The following is a 20,675-nucleotide window of genomic DNA, read 5'->3' on the forward strand; positions in this document are numbered from 1 at the left end:
ATTTCATCCTCAAGAACCCTAATTTTGGAAAGTAGCTCCTTCTCTCGCTCCTCCGAAGCTAAAATATGTCCGAGAACAATAACTTTTAAAAACTACTTTCTAACGTTAATAAATTTGCTAATTACTACCTTTAATTCTGAATTTATGATACTCCATAAATAAAGAAAATAATTCTGCCATTATCTTCTAGGCGATTAGATTGTACCACGTTAGCTTTATTAACTAAAAATCTAAGAAACGCCGAAAAAAACTAAGAGAAACTAAAGAAAAAATTAGATAAAACTATAGAAAACGGCGTAAAAATATTTGTGAAGGCCCGAGAATCGACAAGAAACTGTTGCCCATTTCTGGTAACGTTGCCCTTTTATACCAAGATCTGGGCTCTCCACCACCTTCGATGCCGCCGGATTGTCTACAGGCCCAATATTTGACCCGCCCGCTGAAGGTCGAGAACTACGAGGTGTAGTTGGTCAAGCTACAAAGGCGACAAAAAGGAGGCCCTGCTTTCTGCACTTCTCTTTCAATGACCTGATACAATAAAGCGATGACTATTTCGGGACATTTGGTAATATTTGTCGCCGTTATATGTTGGTAATTATATTTTGCTAAAATAGGCAAAGAAAAAATAAGAAATAAAAAATTGGTACATACAACTATAAGTTTCGGAAGGGGCACGTACCATCTGTGCTCCCCCCTGGCTACGCCACTGTCGTGACTACGTCCGCAATTCACAAAAAGCAAACCCCGACCACCAAAATATAAACAATGCCACTTGGCTCATTCCGCGTGGTCAAAAACGTTAATATAAGCTAATGTCAAAGGTAACGTAAAAAAAGAAACAATTATTAAAAATAAGAAACACAAAAATTCATTTGATGATGGGTGAATCGATGATCGATTTATAATAATATTTATAAATTTATATTTATAATTGTGGGAGAGCTAATTGTCTTTGAGCTAGGTGATGCGGTCTTGAGATGAAGGAAATGGTCTTGAAGTTAGGTGATGGTAATTGGTGATTGGTGTTAGTAGGTTAAATAATGCGTTGGAATTAGAATAAGAAAACTGCATTTAATTACACGAAAAATATCAAAGTTTAAAATTTGAAGGAGACCTTAATCTCTGGTTAGCGGGCTCAATTAGATCTGCCCAATGCAGGACTCTGAGAACCGTCGAAAGCTCCCCCCCCCCCCCCACCCCTTCTTACGCCCCAGGTAGATCCCCCTTACAGCCATCCTTTGGCACGCGGCATCCCATTGAAGTAAAATTGCTTGAGAAGTGATTTTATGAATACCTTTAAAAGCTTGGAATACAATAATATAATGCTATGAAATAGAATGTACACTGGTTATTTTTTGGCGCGAAAACAGGTAGTTATATTTTTTTAGAGTTAAGCCATCCATTATTTAAGGTACAAAATAAAAATTGCAAGAAGTTTAAATTTATATTTAAGTTTAAATAGATTTTAACGGAAAGCGCTTTATTTGTAATACGCTTTCGCAACAACAATATTTATAATATAATGCAAAAAATATACCAGAATGAATCAACGCATAGCGCAATTGTTTACCAACATTTTTAGTTAAGTTAACACGATTTTTCTTAATTATATAGATGTTGTTCGATATGGTTTTAACTAATTTGTTTATATGAGCTTTATAAACCTTAATATTAATTTAATTTAATGAATTAGTTATACGAACAGCTATTAATAGTTAAAAAATACGTGTAAAATTGGATTTATTTCGATAAACTAGGATTATGGAGAAAACAAATACCTAGAGAAGCGACTTGTTTGTTCCGAATTGTTTCATAATATTTAAGATTTTTCGCGATCATAAAATCTGCCATTTCAAGTAAATTATTTATCTTTAATTAGAGAATATGGTGCTTCAATCTGTAGGCCTGGTCAAAGAATATACACCCCAGGAATGGAAAGTGTAGCTCTATCTAGTGCAAAGTATTTGTCCCTAGCCTCCAAAGCTATAAAAAGTTGTCAGCCATATTTCCAATTTCTACGAATACCAGTGATTGGTCATTTTTTTAAAAATAATTTTCTTCGTGAAATTCGTCTGCTCAAAATATATATTTATAAGCTAAACAGTCTCAAGGGGTGTATATTCTTTGGCCTGGTGTAAAAGTGGAAGGGAGGATTTGAATCCTTCCAATTTAACTGAACAGCCGCCAATATGTCGCGAGGCGCCGGGGACGAAAATACGTCACGAGGATCATGCCTTCTATAAATTCGTAACACACGGTTCGGAGAAAACCCGTCGCATCCAGTCTTCCAAATCCCAAAAATATACAGCTTTCAACTGTTCATGAAAAAAATCCCAAAGTTTTGTTAATATACACAATGAGGTGCCTTGGTGACTGGATTTCATCAGCAAATCTCAACCTAAAAGGGGTTGGGGCTCCTTCCCTCTCTCGCTTTGACACAAAAGTGGCCCTCTGATTAAGGTGCCTGAAAGTCTGGAGAACACTTGCCCGGGTTTTACTCGCGCTTTATCTCGTTATAAGAGGTACGCAGGTGCTTTTAAGATAAAAACTTGCTAAGGTTAACGGTAATAAAAGTGATGGGAGCTGACGGTTAGCTCGCGTGGCTTGAAGGGTCTGCCACCACCCTCCTACGCAGTATAACCCAACCACTGCTTAAACGGCCTTACAAGTCGCAAGATGTTTTGGGTAATAGCCTAGCTGACGTATTTTCGTCTACGGCTCCCCGCGACTGATTGGCGGGCAGTTGGGTAAAATTGGGAGGAAACAACCAGTCGTTGTTTTCTCCATAATCCTAGTTTATCGAAATAAATCTAATTTTACACGTATTTTTTAATTAAAAAAATAAATAATTTTTAAATAAATAATTTTTAAATAAATATTTTTTATCTATTAAAAGCTGTTCGTATAACTAATTAATTAAATTAATAGTTAAAATAACCATGGAACAAAATTTTAAAATTTATAATAATTAAATTAATATTAAGGTTTATCAAGTATTTCAATAAAAATGGAGAATATCGATGAGTATTTCGATTTATCTTTATTTATTTATAATTTATTTCATTCCTATGTAAGTGTTTAAGGGTTATTAATAAATTCATTAGAAATTTTAATGACCTCAGATTTATTTATGTCAAATATTAATATTCTAATTGAATGCTACATGGGAGTAGGCGCAAATTTTTATACCGCCCTGGGCAACCGTAAGTCTGGTTAGGCCACTGTGGCTCTATTATAGCCAAATCCTTCAGAAAAAATGTTTGAAGAAACGCATGAAATTATATATTTCACGTGTCTAACAATTCATAATATTAAGATATATAATATTAAAAATATAAGTTATAGCAAAACAAAATGTTTTTCTTTTTAAATGGACAAAATATAGTTTTACTTCAAGGTTCGCAAATTTGCGTGCCGTAGAGGCAATGACCACAAAAATGTATATTTTAGTCTCTCACTCTCTCTCTCTCTCTCTCTAGCAATTGTTTATCCATTACTTTGAGATGTTAATTTTAGAATTTTGGGCCTCGATTTTTAAAATTTTGAAGCTTTACTTTTAAAATACATTCTTGGTGTAGTCCCACCAAATTCAATAGTTCTTTTCTTTTCCTAGAACAAGGTAAATTCATTTTTTTTGAGGAGAAATGGCCGGGGCCATTTAAAACAGTGTAGACCATAAATCAAATATTAAGTTAAATTGAATGTCAGTTTTGACCAATCACATTCAACACTAGTTTTAGGCGTTAGTGTGACGGTGGCATCAGCTAACTTTGTCGACTTATTGTTCTACCGAGTTCTGTATATGAAATTAATACGAATTATCGATGGGCTGATTATTCAAATTATTATTAATATTATAAATTATCAATTCGAACTGAACGGACTGCCGTAGGATTCGATTAAGAAGTAGCTAACAGCTCCCGAAATAGTTCGATTTAAATAACTGTGTAGGTTTTTCCCATTTTCTTTCCGCAAAGCACCGATTAGCGCGTGTTTTCCCAAAGTTGAGACGCGTAGGCGCCAAGATCATCACTTTATTGTATCCAAAGACTATATAACGCTTAGCCCAAAATATCCCCTAGCTTGAGCTGTGTTACTAGTGGCGCCTCTAGCCGCGCGTCCAAATAATACCCCAGCTTTTACAGTGCTACAGAGGTGTTAACAGGTTTTTCCTAGGAACACGCCTGTCTAGTAAGCGAAGCGTATATATGATTGTATCAGGTCATTGAAAGAGAAGTGCAGAAGGCAGGGCCTCCTTTTTGTCGCCTTTGTAGCTTGACCAACTACACCTCGTAGTTCTCGACCTTCAGCGGGCGGGTCAAATATTGGGCCTGTAGACAATCCGGCGGCATCGAAGGTGGTGGAGAGCCCAGATCTTGGTATAAAAGGGCAACGTTACCAGAAATGGGCAACAGTTTCTTGTCGATTCTCGGGCCTTCACAAATATTTTTACGCCGTTTTCTATAGTTTTATCTAATTTTTTCTTTAGTTTCTCTTAGTTTTTTTCGGCGTTTCTTAGATTTTATTAAGTTTTGTTTACGTTCCGCTTAGTTTTTCTAATCTAAAATTTCGGAGACAAGTAAAATGTAAATATTTCCAATTTATTCTGTTAATTGTTTCCTCTTCGCAAGGTTTTCCAAAAAAAAGTTTCCTTTCTCTTAGACAGTTTTATTATTTTTTTTCCTTTTTAACGAGAAAAATATTATTATTAATAATAATAATGACATATGAATTCCGTTAATGATTAATCTCTAAATTTCCTTCCTAGAGAAATTGCCATATATTTGAATCTTTTTAGCTTTATCTTTCTAGAAACGGACGCTAAAGGTTTAATTATAGATTAAATTTTTAAACGACTTAATTATAGGTCTTTGAATAGTAATGCTTTCAGTGGAAGTATTACAGCGTCTTCGACGCCGATCTCCACTGCAAAGGGGAAGGGTCGTAAGTGGCCAGCGCCAGGGGGGGGGGGGCAGGAGCCTCGGATACTGCTCCAAGATCCAGAAATGGTCAAAAAGTTTCAGCCGGAAGGGAAGTACGGTGGAAAAAGAGTAAAAATGTATTTTTCATACGTTGGTAGCTTTCCAAAGCCGTCTGTTTCCGTTGTTGGCTGCTGCAACATATGCAGCAGAGAAATAATTGGTAAATTTTCGTGCGCCTCGAACCTAGAACGGCACCTTGTAAGTACTTCGCCTTTAAATTCGCTCTTGTTTTTAATATTTTTTTTTGAAATCCATCATTTTTTAAGGAAACACACCAAATATATTTGGAGAATGAGTCGGCCGAGGACCCCTATAAGATTAATCTTTTGGGGGATGTATCGACAACGTCGACCAAAAAAAAATAGATCCTGCTGCAAAGAAGGCCTCGCAGGATGTTTTCAAGAGACTTCTGGTGAATATGATCGCTGTTGACGGGTTGCCCTTCAGCGCTGTGGATGGTAAGGGCTTCAGAAAAGTTTTACAATTTGCCAACCCTGACTTGCACGTCTTTAGCCGGAGGTGCGTAGTCGGGGAGTTGGTTAGAATTGTTGAAAATGAACTGAAGCCGAAAATCAAGGTAGATACCTTTTTGATATATAATAATTGAATAATCATCGACTCTTTTTTTTTTCAGTTGTAAAATACTTATTTTTTGTATTTTTTTCAGACCATTCTAAGCAAGGTGGCCCCCGGAAATCTGCACCTGACCCTGGATATCTGGTCCAGCCGACGCCAGCAATCGGTAATTGGAGTTAGAGTTCAATTTATTGACGAGAACTTCAATTTTCAAAACCTTTTGCTGGCGTTTGCGCATTTTCCAGAAGCGCACACTGGCGCTGCGATATTGGCCAAAATTAAAGCTATTTTAGCCGAATATGGCCTATCGCCGTCTTCCGTAAGATATTCTATTACTATTTTAGTGATGTCGGTATAATTTAATTAGATTTTCCTTATTTTCAGATCACCTGCGTTTGCGCGGACAACGCGTCCAACATCAGCAAAGCGGTGAATTTGTTGGACGTCGTTTCGGAGCCCTGGGAGTTTGGCTCAAATCGCTCGAAATCAGCGATTTGGAATCGTCAATTTCCGACGACGACGACAGTAACGTTTTGGACGACGCGACGGCAAGTTTAATTTCCGACTCGCTAACCAAAGAGACTTTATACGTTTTACCTTTTTTTATAGGATGGGATACGTTGAATCAAATTCTGATTCCGGTGACTTCACCCGCGTCGCCAACGTTATCCCATGAGCCAGAGAACCTGCCAATTTTTGCGATGTTGCACGATACGTGGATCCGGGTACGGTGCATTTGCCACTCATTGCAGTTGGTCGTAAACAATTCCCTCAAAACCATTGTAAGAGTGGAAGTAATGGTAAAGAGAGTGAACGAGTGGGTGACGTTTTTTCATCGCTCCCCCAAATGGAGCGAAGTATTTCGGAGGAGGTCTCCAGGGGGCCTCGAAGTCAAAGGCATCGTTATCACCCGATGGAATTCCATCTATATGGCCATGGAACGACTCGTGCAAGTAAGCACCATTTTCAAATCAATGGTGGTGACAGCCCTGGATGGTTTTTATTTTTTTTCCTTTGCTTTTTTTCCCTGTAGGATGGAATGCTGGCGGCTTTGAAGAGCACCTTTATTGAGGCAGGAGCTTTCACAGAAAATTTGCCAAGTGCAGACCATCTCTTCCAGATGAAAGAGCTAATGAGTCTGTTAAAGCCAATTAAAATCGCCACCGACAATTTCCAGAAGCGGGAGCCCGTTGCTCATCTGGTAATAGGGACGCTTCTGGAGGTTTTCGACAGATATCGGGGGCGAATGCGCCCTACTTCAATGATTTTCGCGAGGAACTGCTCTGCCGGTTGAAAACTCGCTTCTTCGAGGAAGTTGTTGATGCCCAATACGTAGTAGCGGCCTTGTTAGACCCTCGAGGGAAAACTGCGTTATTTCCTTGTAAGATAATTAAAAAGTCATATTTGTGTTCCACTCCCAGAAGTTAATTGAATTATGAAATTTTACAGTATCGAATGCCATGGACGATGGTTCTTCTTTAGGCATTTTTTTCTCACTTGAGGAGAAAGAGGCAATTCGACATCTGACGGAGTTTGCCGCCCGTTTAATGCCCGAGGAGGGTGAAGAAGAACGGGAGCAACAGCCTAACCCATCAGGTGGACTGTGGTCTAGGGTTCGAGCGGCCCGGACTTCCGAACAGCCAGGCCGTATTCAGCAGCGGTCCTACAAGAGCGAAATCGCTAATTATTTGGAGGAGCCGTCGCAGCCTGAAGAGTGCGATATTCTATTTTTTTGGAAGACATATAGGAAAAAGTACCCTCTTTTGTCCGAGCTGGCTAAGAGGGTACTGAGTATTCCTGCGGCCAGCGCCGACGTTGAACGAACTTTCTCGGTAGCGGGTTCCATTACACGCTACCGTAGAAATCGTATTTCTATGAAGAACGTGGGATACCTCCTTATATTGAAGGAGTGGGGCAATGTAGAATGAATTGCTGTAAGTGATGGTAAATTAGATGGCATAAATCGTATTAAGATTTGTCTTACCTTTATAGGTGAACGGTGTCGGCAGATGAGGTGTGGTGAGGTGTGGTGTGGTGTGGAGTACACACAAAAAAACGGTCCTTTTCAGGACCATTCTCATTTTGGAGAAAGGTCACCATAAAATGTATTGGTCAATAGAGTTGAAATAAGCTTACGTTATATCATAAGTAACATAATTACAATAAGTATGAAAATTTGATTTACAAAGGAACTGATTTTCATAGTTATTGCGTAATAAAGATATTTTATCAGCACCGAGCCCCCTAGTGTCTTAAACACGTGAGACTTCCACCTGACCCTAAATATCTGGCTTCAAAACAAAGCCAAAGTCCCTCGCGATTTCAGGACGTACTCTCCGATATTAGGGTTAAATTCTCAATGAATATTATTCACTAAGGACAGTAAGTTGCGAGTCCAAGTCACAGCTTGAAGAGAGTATTAGTGTCGAAAAAGTTCGGTTAGAAACTTAAGATTAAAGCAATAGGAAGTGTTTACCTTTCTTACGTACAAATCAGAACTAATTCAATAAGCTTAAGACCCCGGGCGAAGTCGGGTATTAAAGCTAGTTTAAATATATTCCTTTCTACGAGTGACTCCTAATTTCATAAACAATAAGCATATATTTCGTAAAATAATATGAAGGGGGAATTAGTAGAGCAGCGAGTCTGGTTACCCAATTAGTAAAAACAAAACCTCCAATGCTGCGGAAAGTCGAAAATAGAAGAGCGGTATTCACTCAGCAGTTTTTATGTAGTGTATAAGTTTAAACGTTGTTTATATTACTTATTTTAAAATAATCATAATGAAAATAACGGCGACCAAGTTCGAAATACGCTTTTTAATATGAAATTTTGCAATCCAGCTTTGATTAATTTGGTTTAATAGCAAGTTATGGAACTGCTTTGCACACGATCAGGGGTTGCATTCCACCTCCCCCATTGGCTAAGCCACTGCTGTATTCAATTGCATATTAACTCAATAATCCAAATCTTTGATATGTTTAAAGCGGAAAAATAATTATAAATTCTAATTCCTCTCAATATAGAAATAAAAATTCACTAAATATATTTAAAAAATTAATATCCACGTCGAAACCGCCTCCAGTGAGGTTTAAATTAATGTTCACTAATCTAAGTAATTTCTATTTTATTATTGTATAATTAGTTTGAAACCATGCCTCATAATGAAATTCTATTACTATATTTTTGGTGAAGTTCGGCCATTTGGATTTTTGCCTTGTTTAAAGGCAGAAAAATAAATAAAAATTCGAATTTCGCGCCCATTAAAGATAGAAATTCGAATTTCCCGCCATCATAGGCGCGCTGGATTAACAATAAGATGCAAATGTTGAGAGTTTCGAGAGTGTCCCTCTTTCACGGGAGGGAAGCCGAGAAGAGTTCCAAAAGAGGGGGAAAACTCACTCTGCAGAGTGAACCGTAAAAACGAGAGGGAGAGGGAAAGAGTCACTCTCAATTCCCTCTTTCGAGTTTCCCTCAGAGTTTCGCCCAACAAAACACGGCTAAGCGTAGGTTTGCAGACCACGTTGCTCACGATTTTCTTCGATGAAATAATTTCTCTTAGCCTCACTAGATGGCGGTCTAGTTACCCGTGGTGCATTCGAAATTTTCTCTGTAGTCGCGGGAGGCGGAAAATTAACAAGGCCTCCCTATTTAACCCTCCCCTGTCACACGGGGAAATTGCCGCCCGAGAAAAATTTGTTCGCTGATAATTTCGGTTCATGTATTTCTGATTATGTTTTATGCAAATAAATTTTAGATAAATCTGAAAAATGTATAATACCTAAAAGTCTTTCAACTCATGATGTAAATTCATTCATTCTTTAAAGGGAAGGTATTGAAGCATATGTTGTGCTAGGGGGCACCATAGAAATCTCATAGGTAACTAGAATGCTGCCGTGTAACTGGCAAATGGCCCAAACGCCGTGGCAGATGACGCCAGATCTCAGCCAATCAGAGCTCAAAGAGCGGTTCTGCCAAGAATTTAATGTCACCGGAGAGAATGATGTCACCTATCTCCCGCTATAGTAACGGAACCAAGGAGGATTATTATCCTCCTTGGCGGAACCACTCTACGACCTCTCATTGGCTGAAGGTTCAAGGCGAACTGGCGTCAAGCTCGGCCGTAGGCGGCAGCATTCTAGTTACCTATGAGATTTCTATGGGGGGCACCCTGGACTAGCTAGGAAATCCCAAGATATTAGGAAGGAATCCCCCCATTGGGCATAAGCCAGTAAGCATGTAACTTTTAGACCTTTCATAATTTCCTAAATAAATAAGTAATATTTTAGTTATAACTGAGTAATCATTCATTATATAACATCAAAACATAACACTTCTATTCCTTATTTCTATTTCTTATTATACACTTACTTATGCCAGAAATACATGAACCGAAATTATCAACGACCTCCTTTTCATTGGGAGGCAATTTCCCCGTGCGATAGGGGAGGGTTAAATAGCGAGGCCTTGTTAATTTTCCGCCTCCCGCGACTACAGGGAAAATTTCGAATGCACCACGGGTAACTAGACCGCCATCTAGTGAGGCTAAGATAAATTATTTCATCGAAGAAAATCGTGAGAAACGTGGTCTGCAAACCTAGGCTTAGCCGTGTTTTGTTTTTGATATAGGCTAGTGGAACTGTGGAAGGCGGTAGCTGCTTGGAGTAGAGAAGTTGACTACTCTACTCCAAGGTAGCTGGAGCAGCTGTCCACAATGGAAAAAGTAGATGAATTAAAAACCTTTTTAGCTAATCTTACCATATCATTCATGTATGAATGAACAGAGAAATACTTAGTTTTATTAGAATAAGAAAATATACAAATTACTTAATGGAGCTACTTAAGATATATGAAACCCAGATAAAAATATTTAGGATTGCAGTAGCACAGAATGTGGGAAGACCAAAGAAACAGAAGTCTACGGAAGAAAAAGAAACTGAAATAAACTACGAGAAAATAACTAGTAGAAATAAGAAATAAAAATGATGATTTCGTTTACGAGTAAGGCTACCTTTACGTTTCTATTTAGTGTTATATTTCAAATAAAACAAGTACAATTATTTTAACAAAATAATACAAATATTTATTGTGTGTAATTCTTAACGTAGTCAAGTTAGTCTAGTTTTTATAAGTCGTTAACTGGGCTTCATAAATTAATAGAAACTGATCACGATGATATTTGTTTGAGCTATTCTCTCCTTGAACGTTTCTTCTAATAGTCACAGCTTTTATTTATTTATTTGTTTTTCGAGAAAGTTTCGCTCGGCCGTCGCCAGGTAGCGTATTCAAACCTTCGCCGCGGGAGTGAGGAGGTTCTCTTTTCGAGAAGGGGAAGATGACATCCGGCCACTAAGGTGGGGGAAAACGGGGAACTTGCCTCCCGTGTTAGAGGAATAGGACGCTGATAATTTCGGTTCATGTATTTCTGCTTATGCATTGAACATTTTTGTTTCTACCGGTATTAACACAACCTTTAACTAAAACTTTTCAACCCAATATAGTGTTAATTAAACCATAACAATAGCTTATTAAACAATTAGAATTACTTAATAAAAATAATTTTTTACAATAATTTACCAAGAATGTATTTATTTATATTTAGGAAGAATGATTATGTTGCGAAAATCGCTGGGCACGTTGAACGCCTTTCCCCCGTCTCGCACGGGGGGAAAGACAAAACGTCACCGGCGTTTGATTACCATCGCGTTAGGTGACGTAAATTTTAAGCAGCCAATTAAATACCGGGACTATTCGTTTTATTTTAAGTGGAAGAGCGTACTGGGGGGACCAACGGGTGGATTGAGAGAAAGGCTAAAAACCATCTCGACATAGACATTCTCCCTAGGTATAAATAAATACATTCTTGAATTTACTTTGTCTAATTAATCACTGTAACTTCGAGACGCGTTTAGTTTGCTAAGCCTAATTCTCCGTTTTGCGTCAATTTCAAGCGAAACAACGTCACCTGAAAGTAAAATCCGCGTAACGAAATAATCAAATTAGAATGATATATGTGGATTTTGATTTCTGCTTTTAAGATTCCCATCGCTAGAGATAGATGGCAACATCGTCGAGTTATAACGTTTCAGATTTGAAGCTAAATTTTTGTCCCGCGACTATCAGATTTTTATTGTACCTCTATTTATTCCCAACTCAATGGTTTGGAGCATAGAAATCTCATAGGTACCTAGGTCTATGGCTGGGCCTGTCGCATGTTCGTCAGGGACCATTCAGCCAATGAGAGGCGATAGAGTGACTACGCCTATTTGTTACCATGACGACGCGTTCTTTTCACGTCAAACCGCGAGCCAATGAGTTTGAAATGTCGTGTTACGTCATACGCTTGACGTAGTTAAGCCCCGCCTTTTTCTCGACGCGCTTTCGTATCACCGTCCCAATGGAACTTTAGACATTCCAAGTGTATACCTCTATAGTTTCCTGATTAAATCTAGACGTCGACCACGGCCATTTTTGATGGTTTGATCTCTAAAACTAACTTTTATTTTTTAAAAATCGCCAAATTCTCGAAACCAGCCTACATCATGCCTACATAGACTTAGTGAAATAATTTGGGCAAGAATTCAATAATTTTTTAGTATACCATTATTTCCATTTTACATCTGGCAACGCTGCTTGGTGTCTAATGCTTTTGGTTGAGCCCAAGGACTATATAAATTCTTACATAGATTATATAGTCTTTGGTTGAGCATGACTGTGACACCATATTATTATTCTCTTTTCCAAAAAAAAATTGCATGAGCGGCTGCACGTGTGCGAGATCTACGTACGATCTACATGAATTAATTGGAATAGAAGAAGTGGAATATTATATCATTTATTCTTAAAACAAAAAAGTATAATCTAACGTTCTATTTCAAATAGAAATTACTTAGGAAACATGGTAAGATATAATTTTTTTTAATTTTGTATTTAAAGGCCAAGGCTTAGCGGCTTACAAATATGTATGTAAACTGTGATACGACTCAAATGAGTGACCCCATGGACTAATTAATGTATACACATTAATTATTCCATGGTGGCCCTTATCCATGATCTCGCCTTAAAAATTTACGATCTACAGCTATTGCATAGCCACCAAACTGTCTTTGAAAACTATTTTAATTATTTTTCTAAGGCTTTGCTGGTGGTGCTCTTTGAGCATGCTTCGGGGTATGCATTGTTCAGGGTCAAAGAATTTGAAGAAGTTGCCATGCTTCAAGCCGAAGTTGAAAAAAGCATCCTTAATCTAAACAGCTTTAAATCTGTTATTCAACTCGTTGCATTTATGCCTTTCAAAAATGCAGCTAATGCGCTGGATAACATTAATAGTATATCTGAAGGCATTCTTCATGACGATTTACAATTGTTTCTTGATACAAACTTGCCCAAATCCACAAAAAAGGAGAAAGTTACTCTAGGCATTGCTGACCCGAAGATTGGTGCTTCTATTCAAGAAGCATTAGGAACCTCATGTCAGCATACTGGCGTTGTTCCTGAAATTATTCGGGGTAAGTTATTAAAGTTATTTTGCGCAGTGCTGAAATGGTGATATAATTTTACTTTTGTTTCAGGCATTAGACTACATTTTGGTAGTATGGTTAAAGGACTAACTCCAAATTCAACAGCTAAAGCTCAGTTAGGTCTTGGCCATAGTTATTCACGAGGGAAAGTAAAATTTAATGTCAACAGAACTGACAATATGATCATCCAGAGTATCAGTTTACTGGACCAATTAGACAAAGATATAAACACATTTTCCATGCGTATCAGAGAATGGTACTCTTATCATTTCCCTGAATTGGTCAAAATAGTCTCAGACAATCATAAATATGCAAAGCTAGCTGTTTTTATTAAAGATCGCAAAGATTTGACTGATGAGAAACTACCTGCCCTTGAAGAAATTATTGGCGATGAGGCTAAAGCTCAGGCTGTTGTAGACGCAGCTAGATCATCCATGGGTAAGACTTTTTTTTAATTCTGTAAAACTTCTCATATTAATTGTTTTTTGGGGGGAAAATTTTTAGGTATGGACATATCTCCAATTGATTTGATAAACATAGAAACTTTTGCCACAAGAGTTGTATCTTTGGCTGAATATAGGCTACAACTGATGGAATACTTGAAATCTCGAATGCATAACATAGCACCTAATTTAGCCGCGTTGATTGGTGAAACTGTTGGAGCGAGATTAATTTCACATGCTGGATCACTAACAAATCTAGCAAAATACCCAGCTTCGACAGTACAAATACTTGGAGCTGAAAAAGCTTTATTTAGGTATTGTGTTACACTTCTGTAAAAATAAAAAGGCAATTTTATTAATATTTTTCTCTATATAGGGCTTTGAAAACCAGGGGCAATACCCCTAAATATGGGTTGATTTTCCATTCTACATTCATTGGAAGAGCAGCTGCTAAAAATAAGGGTAGAATTTCGCGATATTTGGCCAATAAGTGTTCGATTGCTTCACGAATTGATTGTTTTACTGGTGAGATCTGCTTATTTTTTTATTATCATAATTGCAAAGATTTATGTTAGGGTACTGTTTACTCTAGAATTTCCATCGGATATTTTTGGCCAAAAATTAAAAACTCAAGTTGAAGATCGTCTTAAGTTTTACGAGACAGGAGAAAAACCTCCCAAAAACTTGGATGTTATGAAAGATGCTCTCGAAGAGGTTAATGCTTTGCAGTTGAAGGCACTGAAGAAACAGAAGAAGAAGGAAAAGAAACGGAAGAGGAAAGACGTGGAAGATGAAGATGCTGACGTTAGTCAGGAAAATGACACAACTCAGGAACACAATAATACCAATGGTGATTTGGAGGAGAATGATAAAGAGGAACCCGCGGCCAAAAAACACAAGAAAAAGAAGAAAAAGAAATCAAAACAAGATGATGATTAAATCTTTAGTATTTTTTAAGAAATAAATTTGTAATTGAAAGTTCTATTAATTTGATTTTTATTTCAAATTGTTAACTCTAAAATACTAATTCTATCAATAAAGATTTAGAGTTAATTCTAGTTTTCTATAGATTGTCTTACATTAAAGCAATCCTTATTGATTAAAGCGGGTTATGGTTTCGACATATTCCAGTAGATGTCGACATAATCGAAAGTTCTAAAGAAAAAAAATGGCGTAAAGGAGCTTGGAAATGCATTGTATTTTGTATATTCATGCGAATAGCGTCTGTTTTCTAACGCGGTTTATGCATTAATCACCAGAGTTGTTTTGTTTGAATGTTTTTCTTTCCTTCAATTAAAAGTTTGTAAATACTTAAAATTAATCATCAAGAGGGCCGTAATCCGTGAGGTTTGTATTCGGCAGTCAAGCCTTAGCTTAAAATTCTGCTTTATGACTAAGGCTTAATATAAATTTTCAAGGCTTTAAATTTTACTAAACTACTTTTACTTTATTTTAGTAAAATAAGTAATACTTTTAGGGTAATTAAATGTTTTAAAATCTCAGATGGAAAGGCGGATACGGCTCAAAGCTCTCAATCCCCATATCACTTGTAAAATTTGTCGAGGCTATTTAATCGATGCAACGACAGTCACTGAATGTCTCCACACATGTAAGGATTTTGCAGTGTGATAATGTGTGTGTATATTGATTCTAATTGACAATTTTCTTCATGAAGTTTGTAAATCTTGCCTTGTTAAACATTTGGAAGAAAATAACACTTGTCCATTGTGCGATATTGTCATTCACCAAAGCCATCCACTGCAGTACATCAGTTACGATCGCACAATGCAGGATATTGTTTTTAAATTAGTACCAAGTTTGCAGACGAGTAAGTTTTTAATCTTTTCACATATTTAGAGGTTTGGAATTTACTGTATCATTTTATTTCAGACGAAATTAAAAGGGAAAAAGAGTTCTACAAGAAAAAAGGATTGCCCTATCCTAAAAATGCTTTGGGAATGACTATACAAGGTGAACATGGCAAAATGCAGAGAGGTGCTTAAAAAAGAATATTAACCTCTTGTGATTTTTCTTTTCTTTTTCGTTTTATTTTTATTTTATTCACTGTATATTACCATATATGCTACAGATATGAATAATATGGTTTTTCAGCTTCTAATGGGGAAAAAGAACACGGTAATTCTGCCCAAGCATCATCATCTAAAGAAGAAGATGCGAATTATCATAGACTTGATGAACAAGTCAACATATTACTTGAATCCCAAAATAATGGAACTTTGAAACCTATGAGAAGAAAATTTATTCGCTGTTCAGCCCAAGCAACCATTACTCATCTCAAGAAATTCATTGCTAAGAAACTGTATAATAATCTTGATAAATATAAAGAGGTAGTATACATTTGAATTTAATTTTATGTCTGCAATATATTGACTAGTATTTTTGCTTGTTTTGTATTTTTGAAGGTTGATATTCTTTGCAACGAAGAAATACTAGGTAAAGATCACACGTTAAAATTTGTGTGTGTTACAAGGTGGAGGTTCAAGGTAAGCGTAATGGTCATGTTTGTCAGGGCCGTGCTTAGGGGGAAGGGGGGGCAAGCTGGGTGACTGCTAAAATTTTAACATAGGGATGTATATACCGGAGGGTCACTACACACAGTTTTGCCCAGGGTCGTGAAACCTCTAAGCACAGACCTGAGGTTTGTTGTTCATACAGGCTTAGTATAATTAAAGTTCTATTGCTATAAAATGGGCTGGAAAACCCCAAATTATAGTTTGTTCCTGTATGAACTTTTATTTCTGACAAAGAATGGGAAAGTTAATAAGAAAAGTGTTTGCTTTATAGGATCCACCATTAAGGCTGTTTTATAGGCCCCGTATTGACTTGTGACCTCAGTTGTTTCGATTGATTTTTTTATATAAACTTGGCCTTGTATATATTCATGCGGTTCATGCCATTGGTTTTACAATTCTTCGCATCTGGTCTGTGAAGTCTAGTTATCAGTGATATGGTATTTAATGTACATAAAAACTGTATATATATATATCAAAGAAAGATAGAAGGTTTAAAACATTTTTCTCAGACAATAGACATTTTGTTACAGTGGCTATGTTATATGCGTGGACCCTGTAATTTTCCTTTAAATTTTTATTTTTATAAATTTTTTTTGGATCATAAAATAATTTGTATTATATTTTTTCCTATAATTTACAATTGAAGAGAAATTGAATCCCTTGAAATTGTGTTTTTATGAGTTACCCTTATGGATAGTTAACTAATCCAACTCTTCCTTTATTTGATTTTATATGTTATATCAAAAGACAAAAGTTACTTGTTTGGTAGTATTAATGATACGTTCTTGTAATAAGGGTCCCGTATACATAAGCTTTAAAAGATGTTGTGATACAATTTCTTTATTTTTCCTCTTTTTACCCTAAAGTGAAAAGTCATCAGTTATGTTCTTGTCATTTTTTAAACCAAATTAAAAAATACATTAAAGTATATGTATTTTATGTTACACTAACAAAACGTAAATTTCAAATCATGGCAGTTTATTTCATTTATTATAGCAATATTTTTTAACACGTTTTGCCCCTATTCAACTATCAGTAAACAAACCAAGGGCCATGAAAAAACCCTGTAATGTAGAGACAAGAATCCAGCAGTTTAAGAAACTTCTCACGTTGGTTCCATGTAAACTAAAATGGTTTTTATTTTTTTTCATAAGCTTTTATGCCATATGAAGGTCCCTTTTGACAAATCAACATAAAATCAACCTTCTTTACCCAGGTGAGGGTAAGAAAGCATAGACTAAGAATACACCTTTCTTAGTCTATGAAGAAAGTGTGACTTATTGTGGAATTTGTGGGACACTGGTATAACGTAACTTTCCAAAAGTTTAATTACCCTGTTTTTTTAAACGTGGGTCAAAGTAGAGAGCTAGTAAAAATCAATTCAGGGGTACGTTCAGCAGAGCTCATCGGACTCACCGATTACTAATAGGTGACATCGGTTTCCTACTGTACGTTTTGTCGCGTTTCCGGTTTTGACGTCACGATAGTCATCGGTTACTCACCGAAGTCATCGGCTGGAAGAGTCGGTTTTTCCGATGACTGACGTCGTTACTGACGTAAAACTACTATTAATGCTACGCCATTTTAAAAAACACCGATGACTGAATAAAAGCGTTCAGCAACTTACGACGTCATTATGACGAAAAAGCTCATTGGTGGAAAATATCAAATCCATCGGGTTTTTTTTCGTTGACTGCTGCTAACGTAGCCCAGTTAAATATTCAAAATGAAAATTTATCAAAAAGGGGAAGTAAATTTAAATACTGCTTAACGAAAACTATCTGGTTTTTCATCCCCGTGATACAATCAATAAAATTTTGGAAATTTTCAAGCCTAGCTATTTCCGAAATTCAAATGATTCTGTGGCCCTTTAAAGGGCAACGCAAGTGGCCATGTAGGAAGATGCTTGATTTGGAACAAGTCGCAGTGGCGTAGACAAGGGAGGGTTTCCGGGTCCAGACCCCCCCTTGGGCCTACCTTTGACTGTACTAAATTTCGACCCCTTTCTCGACCCCCTCTTAACATTCATGTACTTAGACCCCCTTGACGAATTTCTGGCTACGCCACTGACAAGTCGTAAGTTGGTTTTCCAAGGAGGATTTTATACCGCGCGAAAACATTATTCTCTTTGGTGTAATTTTTCGATTTTCTTTACTCACCGCCAACGAACCCAGGATTTTAAGCTAAGCTTAATTTATTTATTATGGAGAAAAGAACTGAGTTAGTTTCCGAGAGTTTGACGTTCATATTTAAGATTTAACAATGTTTTATTTGCCAATTGAATATTTTCAATTATGGAGGTTGAAACATTTAGCCCTTTGACGTGGTATTTCTCTGCCGCTAGCCTCACCTAGGAAGGCCTCACACACCGAGGGGCTAACCACGTCCTCAAATTCTGTACAGCGAGTACAGCCTTTGGTAGTGCCAAATCTGTAATCGATTACGTAATCACTTTAGTACAGTCAAAGCTACGGTCTTGTACACCGATTACGGATAGTGGTCAGTCCCTCGTCACACACTTGGCCCTATAGAGTAATGGCACTGTGACGTCCTAGTACGTCACCCATGCTCTTTCCTATAGATAAAAAATTTGCGACCAAAATGGCGGCCATGGCCAAAGCTACGAAGTGCTACTACTCTATATTGAGTATCGAAGTCCTACCCACGGTTTGATGCCAACTCCCACAAACGGGTGAATGGGGTGGGTTGAAAATATGGGGATCGCATCGAGGTAAAATTGACAAGTGACAGCAAACTAGCTTCATCGCACCATGATGCGGCCATCTAGATAACTAAAATATTTTTGGCCGTTGCGGTTGCGCTCGTTAATTTCTCTTAGCCACAACTGATGATTTTAAATTTAAGTTAGCTATAAAGTTTATAAAATGGGAAGGTAAATTTTTTTATATTACTGATTTTATAATAATTGTGATCTTTAGAAATGAAATCCATAAAGTAAACAATTTTAAGTAAAAATTTTGAATATTTGGTTAATTATAACGCAATCAGCAGTATCCCCGTAATTTTGAAAATCTATATTTTACCTATAGAGTAGTGTCAGTGCTACATAACGCAACGTCACCCATGCTTTTTCCTATAGAGAAAAAAACGCGCCTAAAATGGCGGCCATGGCCAAAGCTACGAGGTGATACTACTCTATAGAAAGAGGGCGCCAAACAGTTCTTTTTCTATGCTACGTCACAAATAGCTTACCACAATACCCCCTTTTTTCACCCTTTAATTCTCCCACCGGGGGGTGGCGCATTTTTCTCGACGAACCTTGGGGGTGGCGGAGTTCTCGCATGGGGTGTGAATCGCGCGCCTCATTTCTATTCCTTAGCTTTCTTCTTCCATGGGATAGCCAAGAAGTGGATGCTAGACTCCCCGCTGAGGGCAGAGGCAATGGCCGACGAGCGGGATGCACATAAAAAGAGGGGTAAAATAAACGCGCGAAAAAGAGTGTATTGGGCCATGGAAGAAGAAAGCTAAGGAATAGAAATATTCCTTAGCTTTCTTCTTCCATGGGTATTTGTAATGGAGGATGGGGCTGAAAGGGGGAAAACCAAACATGGACGTGCCCAGTAAAATACCGCGAAAAAGAGTGTATATCCGCTGTCCCAATCATTATATCTCGACATAATATTTATCTTGGTTTTATTATATTTATTTGGAATAATTGCCCTAGGTTTTTTTTGTGTAAAGGATCCGATTTGTCGGTAAGCTCGAAAACTTCACTTTCCTCGGCCACTTTGGCACTTTCGCGACTATAGAGTAATGGCACTGTGACGTCTTAGTACGCCACCCATGCTCTTTCCTATAGATAAAGAATTTGCGACCAAAATGGCGGCCATGGCCAAAGCTACGGAGTGCTACTACTCTATAGAAGAATGCATGGATTTGGCTATCGCATAAGAACCGCGAGAGGCGCTTTTATACGAAATAAACGCGGCACATATGGTTCTGCTTTTTTACAGAGGGAAAGGCTATGGCAGATAGCGCATGCGCAGTCGTTCTTTTTATCTATATGATAATTTACCCCCTGCATATCCAGTTGCGTTGCCCTTTAAATAATAAATTAAGCTGGCAAGTAGCGGAAGCTTGCAGTTTTTGAGGTTTTCTGCCCCCTACTAGCTAACATGAAAATAAGGCTTAAGTTTTAGCCAAGATTATTAAACTATAGTTAAATAATCTTGGTTTAGCTTTGTATCGCCAGCATGACGGCATATATTGCCGAAACCCGAAGTAATGCGATTTTAATAATATTTAAAGTATGGTATCTCAAATATTTCACTTATATAGCGTTTTCCGTTTTGACTGCTCGAGATTCGTTCCGAATCTGCCTTTACGTCATTGATCTCATGGCATCCCTATTGAGAAAGAAATGGTACATGTTTCGAAGATTCTAACGAGCTGAAAACTAAAACCGAGAAAATTTGTTCCTGTGAAGTGAACCGATCGCGTTGTAACACGCGAAAATTGATCCGAGCAGATCCGAGCACGAAAATGGAACTTAAATTGTTTGTCGGACGTCCTAGAGCACTCGAGAGCAGTGAAATGGAAAACTTAATTATATTTCGAACGTCGGTGGCTCAATATTTTCATGTTAAAACTTTGAATGAT

General features: G+C 37.3%; 2 protein-coding genes across 3 annotated transcripts; both read left to right on the forward strand.

Annotated features, from left to right (window-relative positions):
* The first annotated feature begins 12,310 nt into the window (after positions 1 to 12,310).
* On the forward strand, positions 12,311 to 14,574 carry Nop56 (Nop56 ribonucleoprotein). The gene is made up of 6 exons (XM_090173081.1): positions 12,311 to 12,459; positions 12,694 to 13,066; positions 13,130 to 13,516; positions 13,583 to 13,835; positions 13,898 to 14,046; positions 14,114 to 14,574. Exons 1-6 carry the CDS (start codon positions 12,457 to 12,459, stop codon positions 14,458 to 14,460), a joined length of 1,512 nt encoding a protein of 503 aa, XP_090029207.1. The 5' UTR covers positions 12,311 to 12,456; the 3' UTR covers positions 14,461 to 14,574.
* A 104-nt stretch (positions 14,575 to 14,678) lies between these two features.
* l(3)73Ah (polycomb group ring finger 3-like lethal (3) 73Ah) lies at positions 14,679 to 16,884 on the forward strand. Of its 2 annotated transcripts, none has more exons than XM_090171507.1 (7): positions 14,679 to 14,868; positions 15,025 to 15,130; positions 15,197 to 15,349; positions 15,412 to 15,492; positions 15,634 to 15,869; positions 15,945 to 16,025; positions 16,327 to 16,882. In XM_090171507.1, the coding sequence occupies exons 2-7, from the start codon at positions 15,025 to 15,027 to the stop codon at positions 16,369 to 16,371; spliced, it is 702 nt and encodes a 233-aa protein (XP_090027633.1). In that variant the 5' UTR covers positions 14,679 to 14,868; the 3' UTR covers positions 16,372 to 16,882. The 2 variants fall into 2 exon arrangements, with proteins under 2 accessions (XP_090027633.1, XP_090027634.1); XM_090171508.1 differs by having other exon boundaries at positions 14,748 to 14,868; positions 15,412 to 15,516; positions 16,327 to 16,884.
* The last annotated feature ends 3,791 nt before the right edge of the window (positions 16,885 to 20,675 follow it).

The sequence above is a fragment of the Leiobunum rupestre genome, chromosome 4 (assembly GCF_980474605.1).
Source record: "Leiobunum rupestre chromosome 4, qqLeiRupe1.1.hap1, whole genome shotgun sequence".
NCBI classification, from domain to species: Eukaryota; Metazoa; Arthropoda; class Arachnida; order Opiliones; family Sclerosomatidae; genus Leiobunum; species Leiobunum rupestre.

What these genes read in the sequence shown, in the direction of transcription:
- Nop56 (XM_090173081.1), top strand. An exon ending in GCTGAAAAAGCTTTATTTAG is followed by an intron (nt 13,836 to 13,897) that starts GTATTGTGTTAC and finishes TTCTCTATATAG; the next exon opens with GGCTTTGAAAACCAGGGGCA. An exon ending in ACGAATTGATTGTTTTACTG is followed by an intron (nt 14,047 to 14,113) that starts GTGAGATCTGCT and finishes TGTTTACTCTAG; the next exon opens with AATTTCCATCGGATATTTTT.